Source organism: Delphinus delphis, chromosome 2 (genome assembly GCF_949987515.2).
Source record: "Delphinus delphis chromosome 2, mDelDel1.2, whole genome shotgun sequence".
Taxonomy (NCBI): Eukaryota; Metazoa; Chordata; class Mammalia; order Artiodactyla; family Delphinidae; genus Delphinus; species Delphinus delphis.
In genome coordinates, this window is record NC_082684.1 from 167,479,435 (window position 1) to 167,500,429 (window position 20,995).

The window sequence follows — 20,995 nt, forward strand, 5'->3', positions numbered from 1 at the left end:
GTATACCTATGTTCACAGCAGCCTTATTCACAACAGCTAAAATGCGGAAGCAACCCAAGCGTCCCATCAACAGAAGAAAGGATAAGCAAAATGTGGTATATACAGACAGTGGAGTATTATTCAGCCTTAAAAAGGAAGGAAATTCTGCATAAATGAGAATTTATCATAATACAGTTGACCCTTGAACAACATGGGTTTGAAATATGTGGGTGTACTTACACGTGGATTCTTTTCAATAATAAACACTGTGGTACTACACGATCTGTGGTTGGTTGACTCTGAGGATATGGAACCATGGATATGGAGGAACCAAACAGACAGAGGACTAACGATAAGGTATATGCAGATTTTCAACTGTGTGGAGGATCAGCGTCCCTAGCCCCTTCATGGTTCAAGGGTCAACTGTACTATTCTTTATTTTATATCTGTCCTAAGGTAATAAGGAATAAAGAAATGACGCCTATACAGATATGTGAAAAAAAGTTTAAAGTGAGTTTTCAAAAATATCTGTATATAAAATTCAAAAATTTTTCTTTAATGAAAGTTAGCTTTTCTACAATGCTCCCAAATTCCGTGTTTGTGAAAAAGCTTGAAAAAATTATCATTTTTTTCTGTGTTGCCAACAGGATAAAAATCAGTGTAAGCAGTAAAATTGATATTGCTCTGATATTTTATAGTTTCATATATTTTACCAAATTTCTCTAATTTAAAATTTCATAAAAGAATCTTCTTCTTCTTGGACATTTATAGGCTCATTTATTTTGAGTTGAAGACAGCTCTACTTACATAAACTTATTGCTTAATAAATTATGTAACCTTACAAATAGAAACATTAGAATGCACAAAATAGAGAAAGCCAAAAAGAAAAAGTAATATCCACTTTAGTGAAATACGCATAGTAAATTATGGAATAAAGCACATAGAACAGCAGTTTTTAAAAGCTGGATGTCAGGAAGAAGGCTCTTCTCTTCAACAATCCTTAGTGACACAATTTATAAGTTGTCTCCTTGATTTTATGTTATCTTCTTAATTTTTCTTCCTCCAAATGTAAACCTCTCAGCCTATATATAACATTATGGATATTGAAAATATTTATAGCTGTGAATAGCTGCATATGACATAGGCTACCAGAAAATATATGTAATTTTTGGATCTCTGGAATAATATGTAGAAAATACTTCAGAGTACTAAAAAGGCTTACACCACTATTTCCAATTCAAAATACTTTACAGTTTTTAACCTTGTATTCCTTGTATTACGCAGTGTAGGAAAAAATGTGAAGTTCTGAGTGTTGACTTTATTTTTCAGGGCCCAGAAATGAATGTTTATCTGAAACTAGTACATAATAATAATGAATTATGCTATCAAACTGGAAAACCTAACATCAAATTTTAATCAGGTTATACATGGAAACCCTGACGCTGGTGGAAAAAATTTTTTTTTTCTCTATGTAAGTAAATAATACAATTATTCTTTAAACATTGCCTAAGCGTTTTGGTAAAGACTATTTTTATACTCTTCATAGTATTTTACTCTTTGAAAAAAACTTATGATTTAATTTCTATGTTTTCCGTGGTTTTTTTTCTATGTTAAAATGACTATATTTTTTAAAATCCACCATTACTTATTAGCAATATAAATAATTTTGTGCTTTTCGAGGACACCAATGTCATGTTCCAGCTGCTTCATCTCTTCTTCCAGCTTCTGCTTGCGAATCTTCTTTGGTATGGAGTCGATGAAGACCGAGAGGGACTGAAACTTCTTATGTACTTCTTCCCAGTTCTTTTTCAGCCCCTGCAAATGGTAAAAGAAAACTGTACATAGCAAAGTAAACTGCAGAAGCAGAGTAAATCGCAAAGAAAATTGCACTGGGAAGGAAAAATGTAAACAGGTAAAGAAAGCCGACAAAAATAACTAAAAAATGATATGTGTTTATCAAGTTCTTGGCCACAGTAACAAAAAATACTGTACAGAGGCCAAACCCTGTCCTTGATTGTGTGCTCAATTCCCACTGGGAGTATTTATTTTCTTTGTTTTTAATGTTACTGTACTTGTTTTTACCATCAAATACGTGTATGCAGAGTTATGAGTAGTATGAAACTAAGCTCATAGCAAATGCTTTGGTAAAAACAACTTAGAGTTGATGTCCCAAGCAAAAGAACAATTTTGAACAGGAAATTATTTCTTATAAAAATTTTCATTTTTTTTTCTTTAGAAAAAAAGTATCCTCATTCTTCAACAGAGAAATCACATCAAAACACTTGATTCTGACTTACATGGCCATGTTTTCTTATATCTGACTAAATGGAATTGTATAAAATGCCAAAATTCAATTTTTTATTTTATTTATTTTGCGTTACGCGGGCCTCTCACTGTTGTGGCCTCTCCCATTGCGGAGCACAGGCTCCAGACGCGCAGGCTCAGCGGCCATGGCTCACGGGCCCAGCCGCTCTGCGGCATGTGGGATCCTCCCAGACCGGGGCATGAACCCGCGTCCACTGCATCAGCAGGTGGACTCTCAACCACTGCGCCACCAGGGAAGCCCCAAAATTCAATTTAACAAGAGATGATCTTTTATGTGTTTTCAGTATTAGAAAGAATTCTTCCTCCATATAGTTAATGGATCTATACTTCCCATTAATTTATTCTAGAAATGACTGAAATATCATTACATGTAACACATATGCTAATTCAATAATGTAAGTTAACGTTTTATGTTCTCAGAAACCAACAAATTCAAAATTAGGAATCTCTTAGGAGCAATAAAGGTTATTTCCATCTCTGCACAGTTATCATTTCTTATCACAATGCACTAGCGGCTCCATTGACAAAATGGTCTTAAACTAATTGAACTTATGCAATGAAATTGTATAAATTGACACTTTCTGTTATTCACTATGGGTGCACAAATCATTTTATTTACACAAAAATGAAAAGTAAAACTGAAAGTAACATTTAAAATATTGCCTGGAAATTATGATCACTGACACACAGATGGAAAAACATATCCCATGCAAATGAAGACCAAAAGAAAGCTGGGGTAACTATACTTATGACAGAAAAACTGACTTTGAAACAAAGGCTGTAATAAGGGACAAAGGGCATGACATAATGATAAAGTGGTTGATACAACAAGAGGATATAACATTTATAAATATTTATGTACCCAACATAGGAGCATCAAAATATGAATGCAAATATTAACAAATTGAAAGAAAAAACCAGACAGCAATACTATAATAGTAGGGGACTTTAATATTCCACTTACATCAATGGATAGATCATCCAGACAGAAAATCAGTAAGGAAACATCAACTTTAAATGACAGGTTAGATCAGATGGACCTCACAGATACGTATAAAACTTTCCATCCAAAAGCAACAAATACACATTCTTCTCAAGTGTACACAGAACATTCTCCAGCACAGATCATATGTTAGGCTACAAATCAAGTCTTAATAAATTTAAGAGGACTGAAATCATATCAAACATATTTTCTGACCACAATGGTATGAAACTAGAAATAGACCATAGTCTATTAAGTATGCAATAGCATTATGTTTAAAAAAACAAATACCTTAGTAATAAAAATACTTTACTGCTAAAAAATGCTAACCATCATCTGGCAGTGCAGGGTTTCCACAAATCTTCAATTTGTAAAAATCTCAGTATCTGTGAAGCACAGTAAAATGAAGTGCAATAAAACAAGGTATGCCTGTACCCTAATCAAGTGGGATTTATTCCAGGGAGGCAAGGCTGGTTCAATATTCGCAAATCAGTCAATGTGATACACTACATTAATAAAATAAAGGATAAAAATCATATGATCACCTCAACTGATGCAAAAAAGCATGATAAAATTCAACCTCCATTTATGATTAAAAAAAACAACTTTCAACAAAATGTATACAGAGGGAACATACCTCAACATAATAAAGGCCAAATACGACTAGCCCACAGCTAACATCATACTCTTTCTTTCTTTTTTTTTTTTTTTTAACATCTTTATTGGGGTATAATTGCTTTACAATGGTGTGTTAGTTTCTGCTTTATAACAAAGTGAATCAGTTATACATATACATATGTTCCCATATCTCTTCCCTCTTGTGTCTCCCTCCCTCCCACCCTCCCTATCCCACCCCTAACATCATACTCAATGGTGAAAAGCTAAAAGCTTTTCCTCTAAGATCAGGAACAAGACAAAGATGCCCACTCTTGCCACTTTTATTCAACATAGTATTGGAAGTCCTAGCCAGAGCTCAGGAGTAGCATAATTTAAAATTATTGATTAAAAGAAAAAGAAAGAAAATATGGTCCTTGAAAATCATAGCCATACATTTAGATTTATGAGAGAATTAGAAGTGTCTTATATAACAATACCTTCATAATAAGCCCTCACAGTACAAATTTAATCTTGTAAACTTTTCGGGGAGAAAACGGTTTACTTCCAGGCTCAGGTAAAAATGACTACAAGTTTGGACACACTTTATAGAAAAGATCTGTTGAGAAAAAAGGCCACAAATGTTGAGCATTTCTTGAGTGAGATTACATCAAGGATTTGGGAAAGGGAAAAGGTAGAAGTGTCTTCTACATTTTAAAAAGAGAGGGATGGGCTAACACAGTTCTTAATAGTGTATGAGAAGTATTCCAATAAGAAGTCCTCAAAAGAATTCTGTTTTTCTATAGGCTTTCATTATGAAACAGGAAATATGTTTCCACAGTGCTCCACAGGGTTGCCTATTGCAGAGAAGAAATCTATGTATTTATACACTTTGAAATATCAAAGGTTTTTCATAGCTCCTTGGGTGATCTTTCCCTATTCCTTGTGGTCACAGCAGCTACACGTTTTGCAGTATTTCTTTTTAAAGGATAGTTTTCTTTATCTTCCAGTGCGTACAATAACATTTGGATCAAAGTCCACCTCTAGGGATGGGAACTAAATGTGATTGATATTTCATATTATACCAAAATAGCCTCTTAACGGTTTTGTGGTTATTTCATCTAAAAAAAATCTTTTATCCACTGCAGCGATACTGATTTTCCCTTATCTTTATTTCTTCATTTTTCTCTCTTCTAGTTTAATACTGAAATAATATTGTTAATTTTGGAAAAGTTTTCACATAGGGAGAAGCAGTCATAAAATAATAGGAAGTGTGTTCAGGTCCATGCTCCTCTGCTGCCACCCCCATCCATTCTCCACCTCTGGCTCTGCGCTGTGACTAGGGGCTGGGCGGTGGTGGGGCTGAGGTATTTATTCCTATGGGCTGCTCCTCCCCCAGCGCTGTTCCCTCCAACCTCTGCCTGAATTCAGCTAAGGAAGACACCGGTGGGAGGAGAGCAAGTTTGGGGCATTTCTTCCCCCACCCCGGACATCACCTGGACATGACTGGCCCTTGCATCTGTGACTACAGTGCCTGTCGGAGCCCCTCTTCCAGGCTCCAGCTCCCACCTGGCTCTGGTAATGCTGTTTCCTGCCCCTGCCCTTCCAGCCCAGGGTGGTGGTGATTCCTGCTGTCCGTAGTCCTGGGTGCCTCAGTGTTCCTTGTTGGTTCCCTTAGCCCTGCTTCACCTCTGTAAATAGTTCCTTTGTGGATTCTCTTCAGAATCCCAGCCTAGTATGCCTTCCATCCCCTGCTGGATCCCGGGCGGGAAGAGCCTCCCTCTGTTACCTCTTATGCACGTGCTTATCACGTGGTAGGAAAACACAGGCCTGGGAACTGGTCAATGTGAGTTTTAGTCCCTCGTCAGCTACTTGATAATGTTGTGACCAGGGGCAAATGTAAACCAACCTCCAAGTTCACTGACAGTAAGGACCACGTTTGTTTTGCTCACAACAGTATATCCCCCAGGCTGGGTACAGTGAGTGGAACATGGTAGATCAGATGTTCAGTAGATGAACGGAGGGATGAATGAACAAATGTGCCCACTTAATACTGATATATTTGCATTTTATATCCTCATCTGTGAAATGAGAAGTTTGGAATAATTAGACCAGATGAGCCCTTCCTGGATAATGAGACTGTCATTTTATGAAGAATGAGCAGAATGTGCCCTACTCAGGGACATATGACCATACTGCCATAGAACTACATGCAACTCTTAACCAGGGAAGGGAGCAGGGTTCAGGGCTTGTCAGGAACAGAGCTCGTGGCTTTGTTACCATGGCAGCTACACTACCCAGCTAATAAGGCATCCAAGGGAGGGTCAGCTATTGTCTATCAAAGTGTCTACAAAGAAACTCTGTAGTGACCACATCAGGAAGCTGAGGGCTGCTGACCCACTAAGGAGGTGCCGAGGGAAGAGCCTTTTCCTTCCCAGGGAAGTTCTTCCTTTCTTTTCCTATTTTTCTTAGATGTAAAAACCTGGCTTTCAAAAAAACATGTATGTTTTAAGAATGGCAGAATCTGATGGAGGGAGGGAAGGAGGGAGGGAGAGAGGGAGGGAGGGAACCAAAGAACAGTGCTCTTCCTGAAAATGACGGGCCGAGTCCCACTTCCACGTGTGCCAGCCTTCTTGCCTGCCTGTCTCCCTTCCTCCTCTCCAGCGCACCATTATTAATCACCTGTGTTTACACTGGGCACTAGGTTAGGCATTGCAGAGATTGCTGGCAACAAAGAGACAGGGTCACTGCCCTCGGGCCACTCCTGCTGTCTGGGATATCCTCTTACTCTGCAGTTTAAGGCGCAGCTAAAGACCTACCTACGTCCTGCACTGGATGCTCGTGCCTGCGAACCTTATAAAACATATGATCTGTACACACACACATCTTTCTATATGTACATAGATACACGGCACCTCTTATCAATTAAATTACAACATTATCCAGAGCAGAAATTTTATTTTATGCCCCTTGGGGCTTAGCATGATACTCTATGCAGAACAGACATTTAATAAATGTTTATTGATGATTGGGATGACACTGATAAAATGCTAAGATTTTATAACAGCATATGAATCCATTTTTCAATAGAAATTAATGTTGTAAAAAGTTTTTTTTTCTCCGTTTTGAAAAGGTCACTAGAAATGACTTTGTAGAAAGCTTTCAAAGTAACAAAACAAAGAATAAAGTACTATTTTTACCTCTATAAGAGAGCACAACTATAGAACAGTGTCAGTAGGTGCTTAACAAATACTCTCTAAAGATGATGGAGCAACGGTGCTCACACCCCCCAATATTTTAAATGCTTCAGATAGAAGTCTTGCATTAAAAACTCCAGTGTAAGTGTCTTTAGGTCTGTTTTATTCCAAATAAAGAAAACATATGTAAAGCCTAAAACCTGGTTATTTTAAAATCTGGACACTTGCTTATAAGAAAGAAAAAAAGAGTTGGTCTAGGGACAGTTTCAATTATTCTAGAGCTCCACCTAGTGAAAAGTATCTACCTTAAGGATATCATTTTTGAAAAATTCAGGGGCATGGGAATGAAAATCAAAATGCTTTTTTACTTTATTTATGCACATTCATTGAAGGAGAAGCTTAGCTTGCTTATGACACTACTTCAGGAAGAAACAGAAGCTCACCTAGTTGGAAACAAATTATTATTCAACAGTCCCTATATCACAACTTTTTGCTTTCCCCAAAGAGCCAGCTTTGTTGCACGCAGTTGTCACTATAATCAAAAGAGAGTGTTCTGATTTCAAAATCAAAGTGCGGGCCTTAATAATCACTGACGGTGGACCTTTCTTTCAGAGATGTTTTAAAGAGTTACACATGAATGTAAACTAAAGACGCTTACCTGCAGAACTGCCTCCCTTTCTTCATCAGATAGCCTTTTCATAGCTGCTTCCCTGAGGTTTTCCTGGATATAGTTATCATATTCTTCCTGGGCTTTCTTCACTTCTTCATTTCGCTTACGTATGTAATCAGGCGTGACACCATAACCCTTGTAAGGATTTTTCAGGAAAAAAAAAAAATCAAAATCCTGAAAGTAATCTTATATATGTGTACATACCAACCAATGATTAGGAGCAAAAGAAACGTTACAGACTTAAAGCCTTTGCTCAAAACACTGCAAGTTAACAAAAGTCAGTGATTTTTTTTCTTTTTCCTATTTGGAACTAGTTGATTCTGGTCATTTAAAACCATCTGTGCTGTTATCATGGCTGTTTGTTTTCCCTCTTTTGAATGTTCCCAGTGCCTGTTCTTGGCTGATGGCTTGGCCCTTACTTTACCCTGAAGAACTGGATTTTCTTTAGTTCTTTTAGGTGCTTCAGATTTTACTTTGAAATATCTCAAACATCTTAAGGTCTCTTGTGCATTATCTCGTAAAAAGAAAAAAAAAAGGAAGATAAATGCTTCCAATGCATTGTAAGAACAAACTCTTAAAGATGCTAGGCACATCTGTTTTAAGAAAAAATTGACGTGGGCCCCTTAGGTTGTTTTTGGAACAACAAAATACAATCTTAGGCTCCTGGGCTGCTTACAAGGACTGACAGTGAAGCAATCAGCTATGATTCTTTCAAGTTAGTGAATGTGTCGATACCACTGTGTAGAGAAACAGAACTACTCCCTGTTCATTCTTCAAAGCATTATTTGAGGATGTACTTGGTGCTAGCTACACTAGTGAATAAGAAAGGAAAAGTTTCTGTCCTCATGGAATGTGCATTCTGTAGTGAGAGAAACTCACCAAAAATAAAGTATGAAATAATATATATAAGTGCGCCACAGTAAAATACAGTAAGAAAAAAGAAAGTCATGAGAGCTATTTGAGATAAATAAAGATGTCAGAGAAGACCAGAGGGCAGACAGCAGAAGCAAGAAGAACTACAATCCTGCAGTCTGTAGAACAAAAACCACATTCACAGAAAGAGAGACAAGATGAAAAGGCAGAGAGCTATGTACCAGATGAAGGAACAAGATAAAACCCCAGAAAAACAACTAAATGAAGTGGAGATAGGCAACCTTCCAGAAAAAGAATTCAGAATAATGAGAGTGAAGATGATCCAGGACCTCGGACAAAGAATGGAGGCAAAGATCAAGAAGATGCAATAAATGTTTAACAAAGACCTAGAAGAATTAAAGAACAAACACCCAGAAGAATTAAAGAAGAAAAAAGAGATGAACAATACAATAACTGAAATGAAAAATACACTAGAAGGAATCAATAGCAGAATAACTGAGGCAGAAGAACGGATAAATGACATGGAAGACAGAATGATGTAATTCACTGCCATGGAACAGAATAAAGAAAAAAGAATGAAAATAAATGAAGACAGCCTAAGAGACCTCTGGGACAACATTAAATGCAACAACATTTGAATTATAGGGGTCCCAGAAGGAGAAGAGGTAGAGAAAGGACCCGAGAAAATATTGGAAGAGATTATAGTCAAAAACTTCCCTAACATGGGAAAGGAAATAGCCACCCAAGCCTAGGAAGTGCAGAGAGTCCCAGGCAGGATAAACCCAAGGAGAAACACACTGAGACACACAGTAATCAAATTGACAAAAATTAAAGACAAAGAAAAATTATTGAAAGCAGCAAGGGAAAAATGACAAATAATATACAAAGGAACTCCCATCAGGTTAACAGTTGATTTCTCAGCAGAAACTCTATAAGCGAGAAGGGAGTGGCATGATATATTTAAAGTGATGAAGGGAAGAACCTATAACCAGTATTAGTCTACCCGGCAAGTATCTCATTCAGATTTGATGGAGAAATCAAAAGCTTTACAGACAAGCAAAAGCTAAGAGAATTCAGCACCACCAAACCAGTCCGAAAACAAATGCTAAAGGAACTTCTCTAAGTGGGAAACACAAGAAAAGAAAACGACCTACAAAAACAAATGCAACACAGTTAAGAAAATGGTAATAGGAACATACATATGGATAATAACCTTAAACATGAATGGATTAAATCCTCCAACCAAAAGACACAGGCTTGCTGAATGGATACAAACACAAGACCCATATATATGCTGTCTACAAGAGACCCACATCAGACCTAGGGACACATAAAGATTGAAAATGAGGGGATGGAAAAAGATATTCCATGCAAATGTAAATCAAAAGAAAGCTGGAGTAACAATACTCATATAAGATAAAACAGACTTTAAAATAAAGAATGTTACAAGAAACAAGGAAGGACACTAAATAATGATCAAGGGATCATTCCAAGAAAAAGATATAACAAATATAAATATATATGCACCCAACATAGGAGCACCTCAATATATAAGGCAACCGCTAACAGCTATAAAAGAGGAAATCGACAGTAACACAGTAATAGTGGGAGACTTTAACACCTGACTTACACCAATGGACAGATCATCCAAAGAGAAAATTAATAAGGAAACACAAGCTTTAAATGACACAATAAACCAGATAGAATTAATTGATATTTATAGGACATTCCATCCAAAAATAGAAGATTACACTTTCTTCTCAAGTACACATGGAACATTCTCCAGGATAGATCACATCTTGGGTCACAAATCAAGCCCCAGTAAAGTTAAGAACATTGAAATCATATCAAGCATCTTTTCTGACCACAACGCTATGAGATTAGAAATCAATTACAGGGAATAAAACCATAAAAAACACAAACACATGGAGGCTAAACAATGCATTACTAAATAACCAAGAAATCAAAGAGGAAATCAAAAAATACGTAGAAACAAATGACAATGAAAACACGACGATACAAAACCTATGGGATACAGCAAAAGCAGTTCTAAGAGGGAAGTTTACAGCAATACAAGCTTACCTCAAGAAACAAGAAAAATCTCAAATAAACAATCTAAGCTTACACCTAAAGGAAATAGAGAAAGAAGAACAAACAAAACTCAAAGTTAGTAGAAGGAAAGAAATCATAAAGAGCAGAAATAAAAGAAATAGAAACAAAGAAAACAATAGCAAAGATCAATAAAAATAAAAGCTGGTTCTTTGAGAAGATAAACAAAATTGATAAACCATTGGACAGACTCATCAAGAAAAAGAGGGAAAGGACTCAAATCAATAAAATTAGAAATGAAAAAGGAGAATTTACAACAGACACCGCAGAAATACAAAGCATCCTAAGAGACTACTACAAGCAACTCTATGCCAATAAAATGGACAACCTGGAAGAAATGGACAAAGTCTTAGAAAGGTATAACCTTCCAAGACTGAACCAGGAAGAAATAGAAAATATGAACAGACCAATCACAAGTAATGAAATTGAAACTGTGATTAAAAATCTTCCAATAAACAAAAGTCCAGGACCAGACGGCTTCACAGGTGAATTCTATCAAATATTTAGAGAAGAGCTAACACCCATTCTTCTCAAACTCTTCCAAAAAATTGAAGAGGAAGGAACACCCTCAAACTCATTCTATGAGGCCACCATCACCCTGATACCAAAACCAGACAAAGATACTACAAAAAAAGAAAACTACAGACCAATATCACTGATGAATATAGTCAACAAAATACTAGCAAACAAAATCCAACAATACATTAAAAGGATCATATACCATGATCAAATAGGGTTTATCCAGGGATGCAAGGATTCTTCAATATATGCAAATCAATCAATGTGATACACCATATTAACAAACTGAAGAATAAAAACCATATGATCTTCTCAATAGATGCAGAAAAAGCTTTTGACAAATTCAACACCCATTTATGACAAAAACTCTCCAGAAAGTGGGCATAGAGGGAACCTACCTCAACATAATAAAGGCCATATAAGACAAACCCACAGCAAATATCAGTCTCAATGGTAAAAAACTGAAAGCATTTCCTCTAAGATCATGAACAAGACAAGGATGTCCACTCTCGCCACTATCATTCAACACAGTTTTGGAATTCCTAGCCATGGCAATCAGAGAAGAAAAATAAAAGGAATACAAATTGGAAAAGAAGAAGTAAAACTGTCACTGTTTGCAGATGTCATGACACTATACATAGAGAATCCTAAAGATGCCACCAGAAAACTACTAGAGCTAATCAATGAATTTGGTAAAGTTGTAAATAATTACATAATTAATGCACAGAAATCTCTTGCATTCTTATACACTAATGATGAAAAATCTGAAAGAGAAATTAAGGAAACACTCCCATTTACCACTGCAACAAAAAGAATAAAATACCTAGGAATAAACCTACCAAGGGAGACAATAGACCTGTATGCAGAAAACTATAAGACACTGATGAAAGAAATTAAAGATGATACAAACAGATGGAGAGATATACCATGTTCTTGTATTGGAAGAATCACTATTGTGAAAAGGACTATACTACCCAAAGCAATCTACAGATTCAATGCAATCCCTATCAAATTACCAATGGCATTTTTTACAGAACTAGAACAAAAAAATCTTAAAATTTGTATGGAGACACAAAAGACCCCGAATAGCCAAAGCAGTCATGAGGGAAAAAAACGGAGCTGGAGGAATCAGACTCCTTGACTTCAGACTATACTACAGAGCTACAGTAATCAAGACAATATGGTACTGGCACAAAAACAGAAATATAGATCAATGCAACAGGATAGCAAGCCCAGAGATTAAACCCACGCACATATGGTCACCTTATCTTTGATAAAGGAGGCAAGAATATACAGTGGAGAAAAGACAGCCTCTTCAATAAGTGGTGCTGGGAAAACTGGACAGCTACATGTAAAAGAATGAAATTAGAACACTCCCTAACACCATACACAAAAATAAACTCAAAATGGATTAGGGACCTAAATGTAAGACTGGACACTATAAAACTCTTAGAGGAAAACATAGGAAGAACACTCTTTGACATAAATCACAGCAAGATCTTTTTTGATCCACCTCCTAGAGTAATGGAAATAAAAACAAAAATACACAAATGGGACCTAATGAAACTGAAAAGCTTTTGCACATCAAAGGAAACCATAAACAAGATGAAAAGACAACCCTCAGAATGGGAGAAAATATTTGCAAACAAATCAATGGACAAAGGATTAATCTCCAAAATATATAAACAGCTCGTGCAGCTCAATATTAATGAAACAAACAACCCAATCAAAAAATGGGTAGAAGACCTAAATAGACATTTCTCCAAAGAAGACATACAGATGGCCAAGAAGCACATTAAAAAACTGCTCAACATCACTAATTATTAGAGAAATGCAAATCAAAATTACAATGAGGTATCACCTCACACCAGTTAGAATGGGCATCATCAGAAAATCTGCAAACAACAAGTGCTGGAGAGGGTGTGGAGAAAAGGGAACCCTCTTGCACTGTTGGTGGGAATGTAAATTGATACAGCCACTATGGAGAACAGTATGGAGGTTCCTTAAAAATCTAAAAATAGAATTACCATATGACCCAGCAATCCAACTACTGGCATATACCCAGAGAAAACCATAATTCAAAAGGACCAATGCACCCCAATGTTCATTGCAGCACTATTTACAATAGCCAGGACATGGAAGCAACCTAAATGCCCATCGACAGACGAATGGATAAAGAAGATGTGGTACATATATGCAATGGAATATTACTCAGCCATAAAAAGGAACAATATTAGGTCATTTGTAGAGACGTGGTTGGATGTAGAGACTGTCCCACAGAGTGAAGTAAGTCAGAAAGAGAAAAACAAATATCGTATATTAACGCATATAGGTGGAACCTAGAAAAATGGTACAGATGAACCAGTTTGCAGGACAGAAACAGAGACAGAGATGTAGAGAACAAACATATGGACACCAAGGGGGGAAAGTGGAGGGGCGTGGTGGTGGTGGGATGAATTGGGAGATTGAGATTGACATGTATACACTAATATGTATAAAATGGATAACTAATAAAAACCTGATGTATAAAAAAATAAATTTAAGTTAAAAAAAAGGATGTCAGGGAAGACCTCTCTGAGGAAGTAGCTGTTGTGAGGTATGAGTCATTAAAACTATTCACAAATATTCTGGTTCTTCTCCTTCTAGGCACTTGGTATGACAATATTTTCCTGCTCCCCTTCAAGTAAGATGCAGCCTGTGACCTGAATTTCCCCGTGTGAGTAGAAGTAATGTCCTTTTTGGGTAGAAGGCTCATGAATTAATGGTTGACTTGTCATGTTCTTTTTCTCTCTGGTATGGTGATGGGTGATGTTTTGGTTTGCCTGGGTCCTGGAGTCAGGACAAGAAGCAGAGCTCCCAACAATCCCCATGCACAGGTAGCACAAGCAACCAATAAAACCGAGTTGCTTTTAGTTACTGCAACTTGGGGGTTGTTAACCACAGCACAACCTAACCTAATCCTGTCAATAAGGGATAGAAATCCTAGCTACAAATGTGTTCTGGAAAGTTGCAAAGCACTATACAAATAGACTAAGAGCTCAGTATTCTGGTAAGTTAGTTTCATGGCAACCAGTTCAATCCATTTCAGGAAACACTGAGGGCAACACCTCATTTCAGCTTAGTACAATCACTGAGGTTCCCAATGATGATTGTGTCATCACAAGTGATTAAATTATATTTGGCACACTCTGTGTAGGAAAAGGAACTACGTCATAAATGGGTAAAAGCTGCAGTGATCTGAAATATTCCCATGTGCTGGATCATTGAGGGTAATGCATAGTATTAATATTAATAATTGCATATATTATAATATCTGCTCTTTACTGAACTTCTGTTAGGTACCAGGTATTGTGTCAAGTGCTGAATATATTTTATATCATTCAGTCCACACCATGCTGTGATAAATCTAATAGCTTGTTAAAAATCAGAGTTAAGTAAGTGGCAGAGTTAGAATTTGAAACGCTTGTCTTCCTATTATTGCTATGTAACTCAGGCAAACATCCATGCTTCAGTTTGCTTACACAAAATATTCTCATGGCACAAATGGGCATGTAATACTTTATTTGGAACTAAAACGTGAGGTTCATTCACTTTTAAAAAATGGCCTTGCCTTTAAAAGGACTTACTATCTCACTTACCAATAACAGATTTTTTTAGCTTAACTCAGGTAAGTAGAAAGTAAGTTGAGTTAGTCCTTCGTTAGCCCTGACTGGTTAGCCACCGAGAGTACACCAGGTGCAGAGAATTTGCGTGGCTTCGTAGACAAGCACAGGTAGACTAACCTCGTATTCTTCTGTCTCTGTGATGGAGACTCTCAGTTTCCTGTTCAAGGCAGATGTATTGAAGTGGACAGCTTAGGCGGAAGGCAGCCAGTGTGGCGGTTTGTGGCATGACCATCAAAGGAGAAGGGTTTTTACGTGACGGTGGAGAAAGGATGGATTGGAAATGGCTTTAAAGAGCTAGGAGAATGAAGTTTCTGCTTTTCCACACCCTGTGGGACAAGGACCCTGAAGAGCCTCCAGGGGCCATATTAGGAGGACGTATCCAGAGAAACTTGAAATCTTTGTAAGCATGAGCTGCCAACTCCCAGATCCCTACTAAGGTCTTCCAAAGGTGTCTCAGCCAGCCGAGTGACAAGGGTTTCTCAGGGAATAAGTAGTGTTCTCTGACAACAGCCTTGAGGTTCCTGTTTTGATGGTGAACAGTCATTGGATTCACCACGGTAGATCACTGGATGACCTCAGTACAAGCCCCTCTTACATGTTACAAATTCCTCTTTTTCTCTTCTTCCTTATTTCCTTTCTTTCTTTTTTGCCCAAGTTATTATTATGCATTATTACTCTTTAGGATCTTGTACTCATATACTATGTGTGTTTCCAGCACTTTTGTGCTCTATAAGTATGCAAAGTAAAATAGGTCTTATAGAAGGTATTTTTCATAAGCTTTTTAAATTTCTATATTTAAACTGCTAAACCCAAGCTTCTATAATTTTCAACAATGAAATTATATGCCTATCTGATAAGCAGCTTTTCAGATAGAAATGAAGGTCCTGAAAAGACTAACTATTGTACAGTACTCTTAAGGTCTGCTTTACTCTAAACCAAACACAAATGAGTATATTCAAACTGAAATAGTACTGTGAAGTATTTACAGTACACTGATAGGATGGATGGTTCTAAAGTTGTTTTCCTCTTCATTTCTCTCATTCTGTTAACAAGATAATGTAAACTAATGACTAAATCTTAGGATCTTCTGAAAGGTTATTCCTTCTAGATCTATGGTAACAACTGTGCTTCTAGTGACAATTCCACCTCACCAAAAATGAGTACCTTTTAGAGAATGTTTGCTATAAATGTTAAATATATTAATAATTGAAATTATGAAAAACAATTATAGTTTCCCTCTACTGAACTATATGTTGTTGTTCATTCCAAATTCTCTGTAATTTCATCACACTAGATTTGGACCAAACATGGACTTCAGAGGAATGAGAACTGGCAATCTAGATAATTTGTCCAGTGAGAGCACTATTTTTTTTAATTGAAGTACAGTTGATTTACAATATTATATTAGTTTTAGGTGTACAACGTAGTGGTTCAAAATTTTTATAGATATAAACTCCATTTAAAGTTATTATAAAATGTTAGCTATATTTCCCTTGTATCTTATTTATTTTATCCGTAGTAATCCGTACCTCTTAATCCCCTACCCCTTTCCAACCCCTTCCCCTTTCCCTCTCCCCACTGGTAGCCATTAGTTTGTCAGTGAGGGCACTATTAGTGATAATACAGACAAACATTATGAATACCATATTTAAATTATCTATCAGGTCTTATTAATATATCACAAGGCTACCTTTTTATTGATGTACTTTGGAACTAGTCCGGAAGTTTCAAGGTCATGCTTGTCTCCAGTTCTTTTGTCAACATAAATTGGCTTAGGTTTTTTAGCCACTCCCATAATGACATCGGCTGCATTTGTATTTATAAATTTTTTTTCACTCTGTATTCCCATGACTGGATGGTCCGTCCTCAATGGCACAGGAGGCTTTCTGGGCTCATTCCGTTCAAACTTTTTTTCTGTTAAACATAATATTTCCTTGTTAATATTAAACTATAAATGTGGCTACTCAGTACTATTTATAGCATCCAGATATTTTACCACTAGTATATTAGAGTTTTATTAATAATATATTCAAATATTTAAGGTAAAAATCAGTAATCATAAATGCAAAAGATTAAATGTGACATAATCAATTAATATGTTGGAGAACAATATAAAAATCTAAGGGAAGAAAATAAACACCCCAAATCATATGCTAGCTAAAACATTTTTATTAGCTATTATAAAAATATTTTCTTATAAAGATTTCAATAACAAATGTTCAGTATGCCCATTGAAAAAAGCCCAAAGAAACATTAAAACTTTTTTCTGAGTACCTTCAATATTATGAATAATTGCCTCTTCAGAGGAAAGTTACTGTAAAATCACCAAGTAAATAAATCAAACTTGATGTATCTGATGTATCCAAGAATCTGGATGTTTTTCACTAAAACTATTATTATTATAAGGTATAAAAATCATGTAATAGCTATGTACCTAACATGCAGCTTAAGAAATGATAAATGACCAATACTGCTGAGGCTTCCTATTCACTCCTCCCTGATTACAGCTCACCTCCTAAAATAACTGCTATCCAAAGTTACTTCTCTCTCTCTACCACATTCTCTTCATTAGCAGCAGATGAAACTGGCCATTTTTACACAGTCACTTTGACTTGACCATTCCAACTTATCTATTTTGATACAGCCACATCAAAGTGGTCTGTCAAAATGCTAAAATGTAAAATAATTACACTTTACTTCCAAGAACCGAAGGCAACAACTATCTTGACAAAACCTTACTCAAAGGCTTCCCTGGTGGTGCAGTGGTTAAGAATCTGCCTACCAGTGCAGGGGACAAGAGTTCCAGCCCTGGTCCTGGAAGATCCCACATGCCGCGGAGCAACTAAGCCCGTGAGCCACAACTACTGAGCCTGTGCTCTAGAGCCTACGAGCCACAACTATTGAGCCCATGCACCACAAGGACTGAAGCCCGCCTGCCTAGAGCCCGCCTGCCTAGAGTCCATGCTCCGCAACGAGAAGCCACCGCAATGAGAAGCCCACGCACCACAACAAAGAGTAAGCCCCCATTCGCCGCAACTAGAGAAAGCCTGCGCGCAGCAACGAAGACCCAATGCAGCCAAACACAAGTAAATTAAATAAATTTTAAAAAACAACAAAAAAACCCACCTTACTCAAATCTTAACCTCATCACAACTACTATGGACTTTGACTTTATTCATTTCTGTACTGTTTGAACTTTTAAATCATTTTATATAACTTTTATTATCAGAAAAAAACAATACTTATTATTTAAAGTTTACGAACTGGATTAATCTCTTGTTATAGGCTGAATTGTGTCCCTCCCCCATATTCATACATTGAAGCCCTAAATGCCAGTACCTCAGAATGGAACTGTAGTTGGACATGCTTTTAAAGAGGGACTTAAGTTACAATGAGGTCATTAGGGTGAACGCTAATCCAATATGACTGATGTCCTTGTAAAAGGAGGAAATTTGGACACAAACACACACAGAAGGAAGCCATGTGAAGACACAGGGAGAAGACAGCGATCTATAAGTCAAGGAGAGAGGTCTCAGAAGAAATGAACCCTGGAAACATCCTGATCTTGTTTTTTTGTTTGTTTGTTTCATTTTGTTATTGGTTTTGTTTTGCGTTTTTTTTGGCCATTCCGTGTGGCATGTGGGATCTTAGTTCCCCAACCAGGGATTGAACCCATAACCTATGCAGTGGAAGCTCAGGGACCACCAGGGAGTTCCCAGTAACCCCCTGATTTTGGACTCTAGCTCTCAGAATTGTCACAAAATAAATTTCTGTTTAAGCTACCCCATACTTATTATGGTAGCAGCCCCAGCAAACCAATATACCCCTGATAATTCTACATGCCCCCAGGAAACATTATAAAGGAGGTTTTGAATGTTCACTTATTCATTAATTCATGCAATATATTTTTGTTGAGCAATTACTATGTCCCCAGGTAATGCTCTAGGAACTGCGGGTACAGGAGTGAACAGAAGATACAAAGTCCCCTTTCTCATGGAGTTTATATTATAGTGGGGGATGAAAAAATAAAATATAATATGTAGACTATAATGTATATATTAGCTTGAACTATATGTAAAATTGTTTACTGTTTTTGACCTACAAAAATGGTTATCTTCTTCCTATTTAACATACTACTGAGATGTTGTGGACATTGTCAGAAATTGAATTAGGGAGTTCTTCCAAAGCCCGGAGCAGAGAATAAGCCTGTTACAACCCAAAGAGCTCCCTTCTACCAGATACACCCATGTCAGGTTGGGTATATCAAGTAAGGTTGGCATAATCAGTTTGCCTAAAAACACAGAGGCATACATCTTATAGATGATCACGTGGGAAACATTTAGAAGCCGGATTTAATTATGAGTTGAAAGCGCATGCAAAGGACTCCCATAACGATGAGGCAAAACTGAATTCTCAGAAAATGGGGAAACAGTTTGGAAAGACTGATAATTCATTCTTAGTTGAGTAAGTATATTATAAATCTTGGTTGTTTGTGGTTATGCACTGGATGGAGCCTAAAGCCCACCCCCATCTTACCCTTATATCTATCAATATCTAAACATCATATTCTTTTCATCCGAGGCGTAGGGGTTGGCAATGTGGGGTGGCTCGGAAAATGGGGCGAGGATGTCTCTTTACAAATTATTCGGTGGTAATGTTAATAAGTCTGAAGACCAAATGACTGGGTTTCTTTTTAGGCTATAATAAAATGGCAATATTAACACGGTCTCGTGGTCATGCAGATGTTCTACTACTTACATTTAGAGAAATCTTCTTGTACCTGTTAGGTAGTTTTCAGTGTGTCTAGCAAATTATTGTGTTCAGAATGGCAGAATATTCACCAAGAGACTGGCGGTAGCCTTGGCCTATATTACCTTTAACTTTGTCTCACTGGACGGGGCTTTTAACGCTCTTGCAATGCCCTGAATTTCTTAATTATTCCTAAGGCCAATGAAATTTTGTGTTTGTTTTGCCTTATAATGTTTATAAGAGAAGAGACAGACTTCTTCCCTTTCTCCTTATTTGAAACTTAGGATTTATACAGTTAGGTTATGTACTATGCTTAACCTTGGAGAGGATTCATGAGGACCCAAGTCATATCATTGGTTCTAAGGCACTTAAAGTATTAAATTCCATTTTAAGACTTTCCAGTGTTCTCAAGTGCTTGTGGGTCACAAAATAACAAGACTCCACTTAAGGGAGCTACAAGAGAGGCTTCTGAAGACATGAATTTCAGCATGAATGGTGTATTTTCAGACTGGCTTCTTCCACCTTTCCCAATAATGCCCTCATCCTCTGTCCCGGTATGAGGGTTATGAGAGAGGATTGTGGGACACATAATATTGCCATAGGGAGAAGTAGTTTCATTTTTGGCAAAAGGCACACCCTAGTTGGGCTTGAGATATTGCATTATTTCCTCGATGCCAGAAGATGGGAAGAGGCTTTTTTTGGGCTGTGTTGGGTCTTCATTGCTGTGCGCGCACTTTCTCTAGGTGCGGCGAGTGGGGGCTACTCTTTGTTGCAGTGCGCGGACTTCTCATTGCGGTGGCTTCTCTCATTGTGGAGCTCGGGCTCTAGGCGTGCGGGCTTCAGTAGTTGTGGCATGTGGGCTCAGTAGTTGTGGCTCGCGGGCTCTAGACCACAGGCTCAGTAGTTGTGGCTCATGGGCTTAGTTGCTCCGCGGCATGTGGGATCTTCCCCAACCAGGGCTCAAACCCGTGTCCCTGCATTGGCAGGCGGATTCTCAACCACTGCGCCACCAGGGAAGTCACCGAGGCTAACTTTTTAAAATAGATAGATTCATTGCCCTCTTCTCTTTATTATCTGAAAACATCAGGGAAGACATACCCAAGATGGGAAGAAGTTGCTTCCATGAATACCAATAACAATTCCTTTTTCATCCACTCTCCACTTTCCTGATGGACTTTTCCCCTGATACCCATATTCTCTATGACCACAATTGACTACATAATTTGTGAGGCCCAGTACAAAATGAAAACGTGGGGCTCCTTGATAAAAAATTATTAGGCATCTCAAGATGGCAGAAGCAGAGCATTAAACCAAGTGTGGGATCCTCTGAAGC

General features: G+C 37.3%; 1 protein-coding gene across 2 annotated transcripts in view; it reads right to left on the bottom strand.

Moving 5' to 3' along the window:
- Positions 1-736: 736 nt before the first annotated feature.
- The window catches only part of ENKUR (enkurin, TRPC channel interacting protein), a 30,054-nt gene continuing 9,795 nt past the window's right edge, over positions 737-20,995 (bottom strand). For both annotated transcript variants that reach the window (XM_060006240.1, XM_060006239.1), the window contains exons 3-5: positions 16,604-16,827; positions 7,736-7,882; positions 737-1,794 (exon numbers count right to left, since the gene is read on the bottom strand). In XM_060006240.1, the coding sequence (XP_059862223.1) occupies positions 1,621-1,794; positions 7,736-7,882; positions 16,604-16,827 (545 nt within the window). In that variant the 3' untranslated portion in view covers positions 737-1,620. The remainder of the gene's footprint in view (positions 1,795-7,735; positions 7,883-16,603; positions 16,828-20,995) is intronic.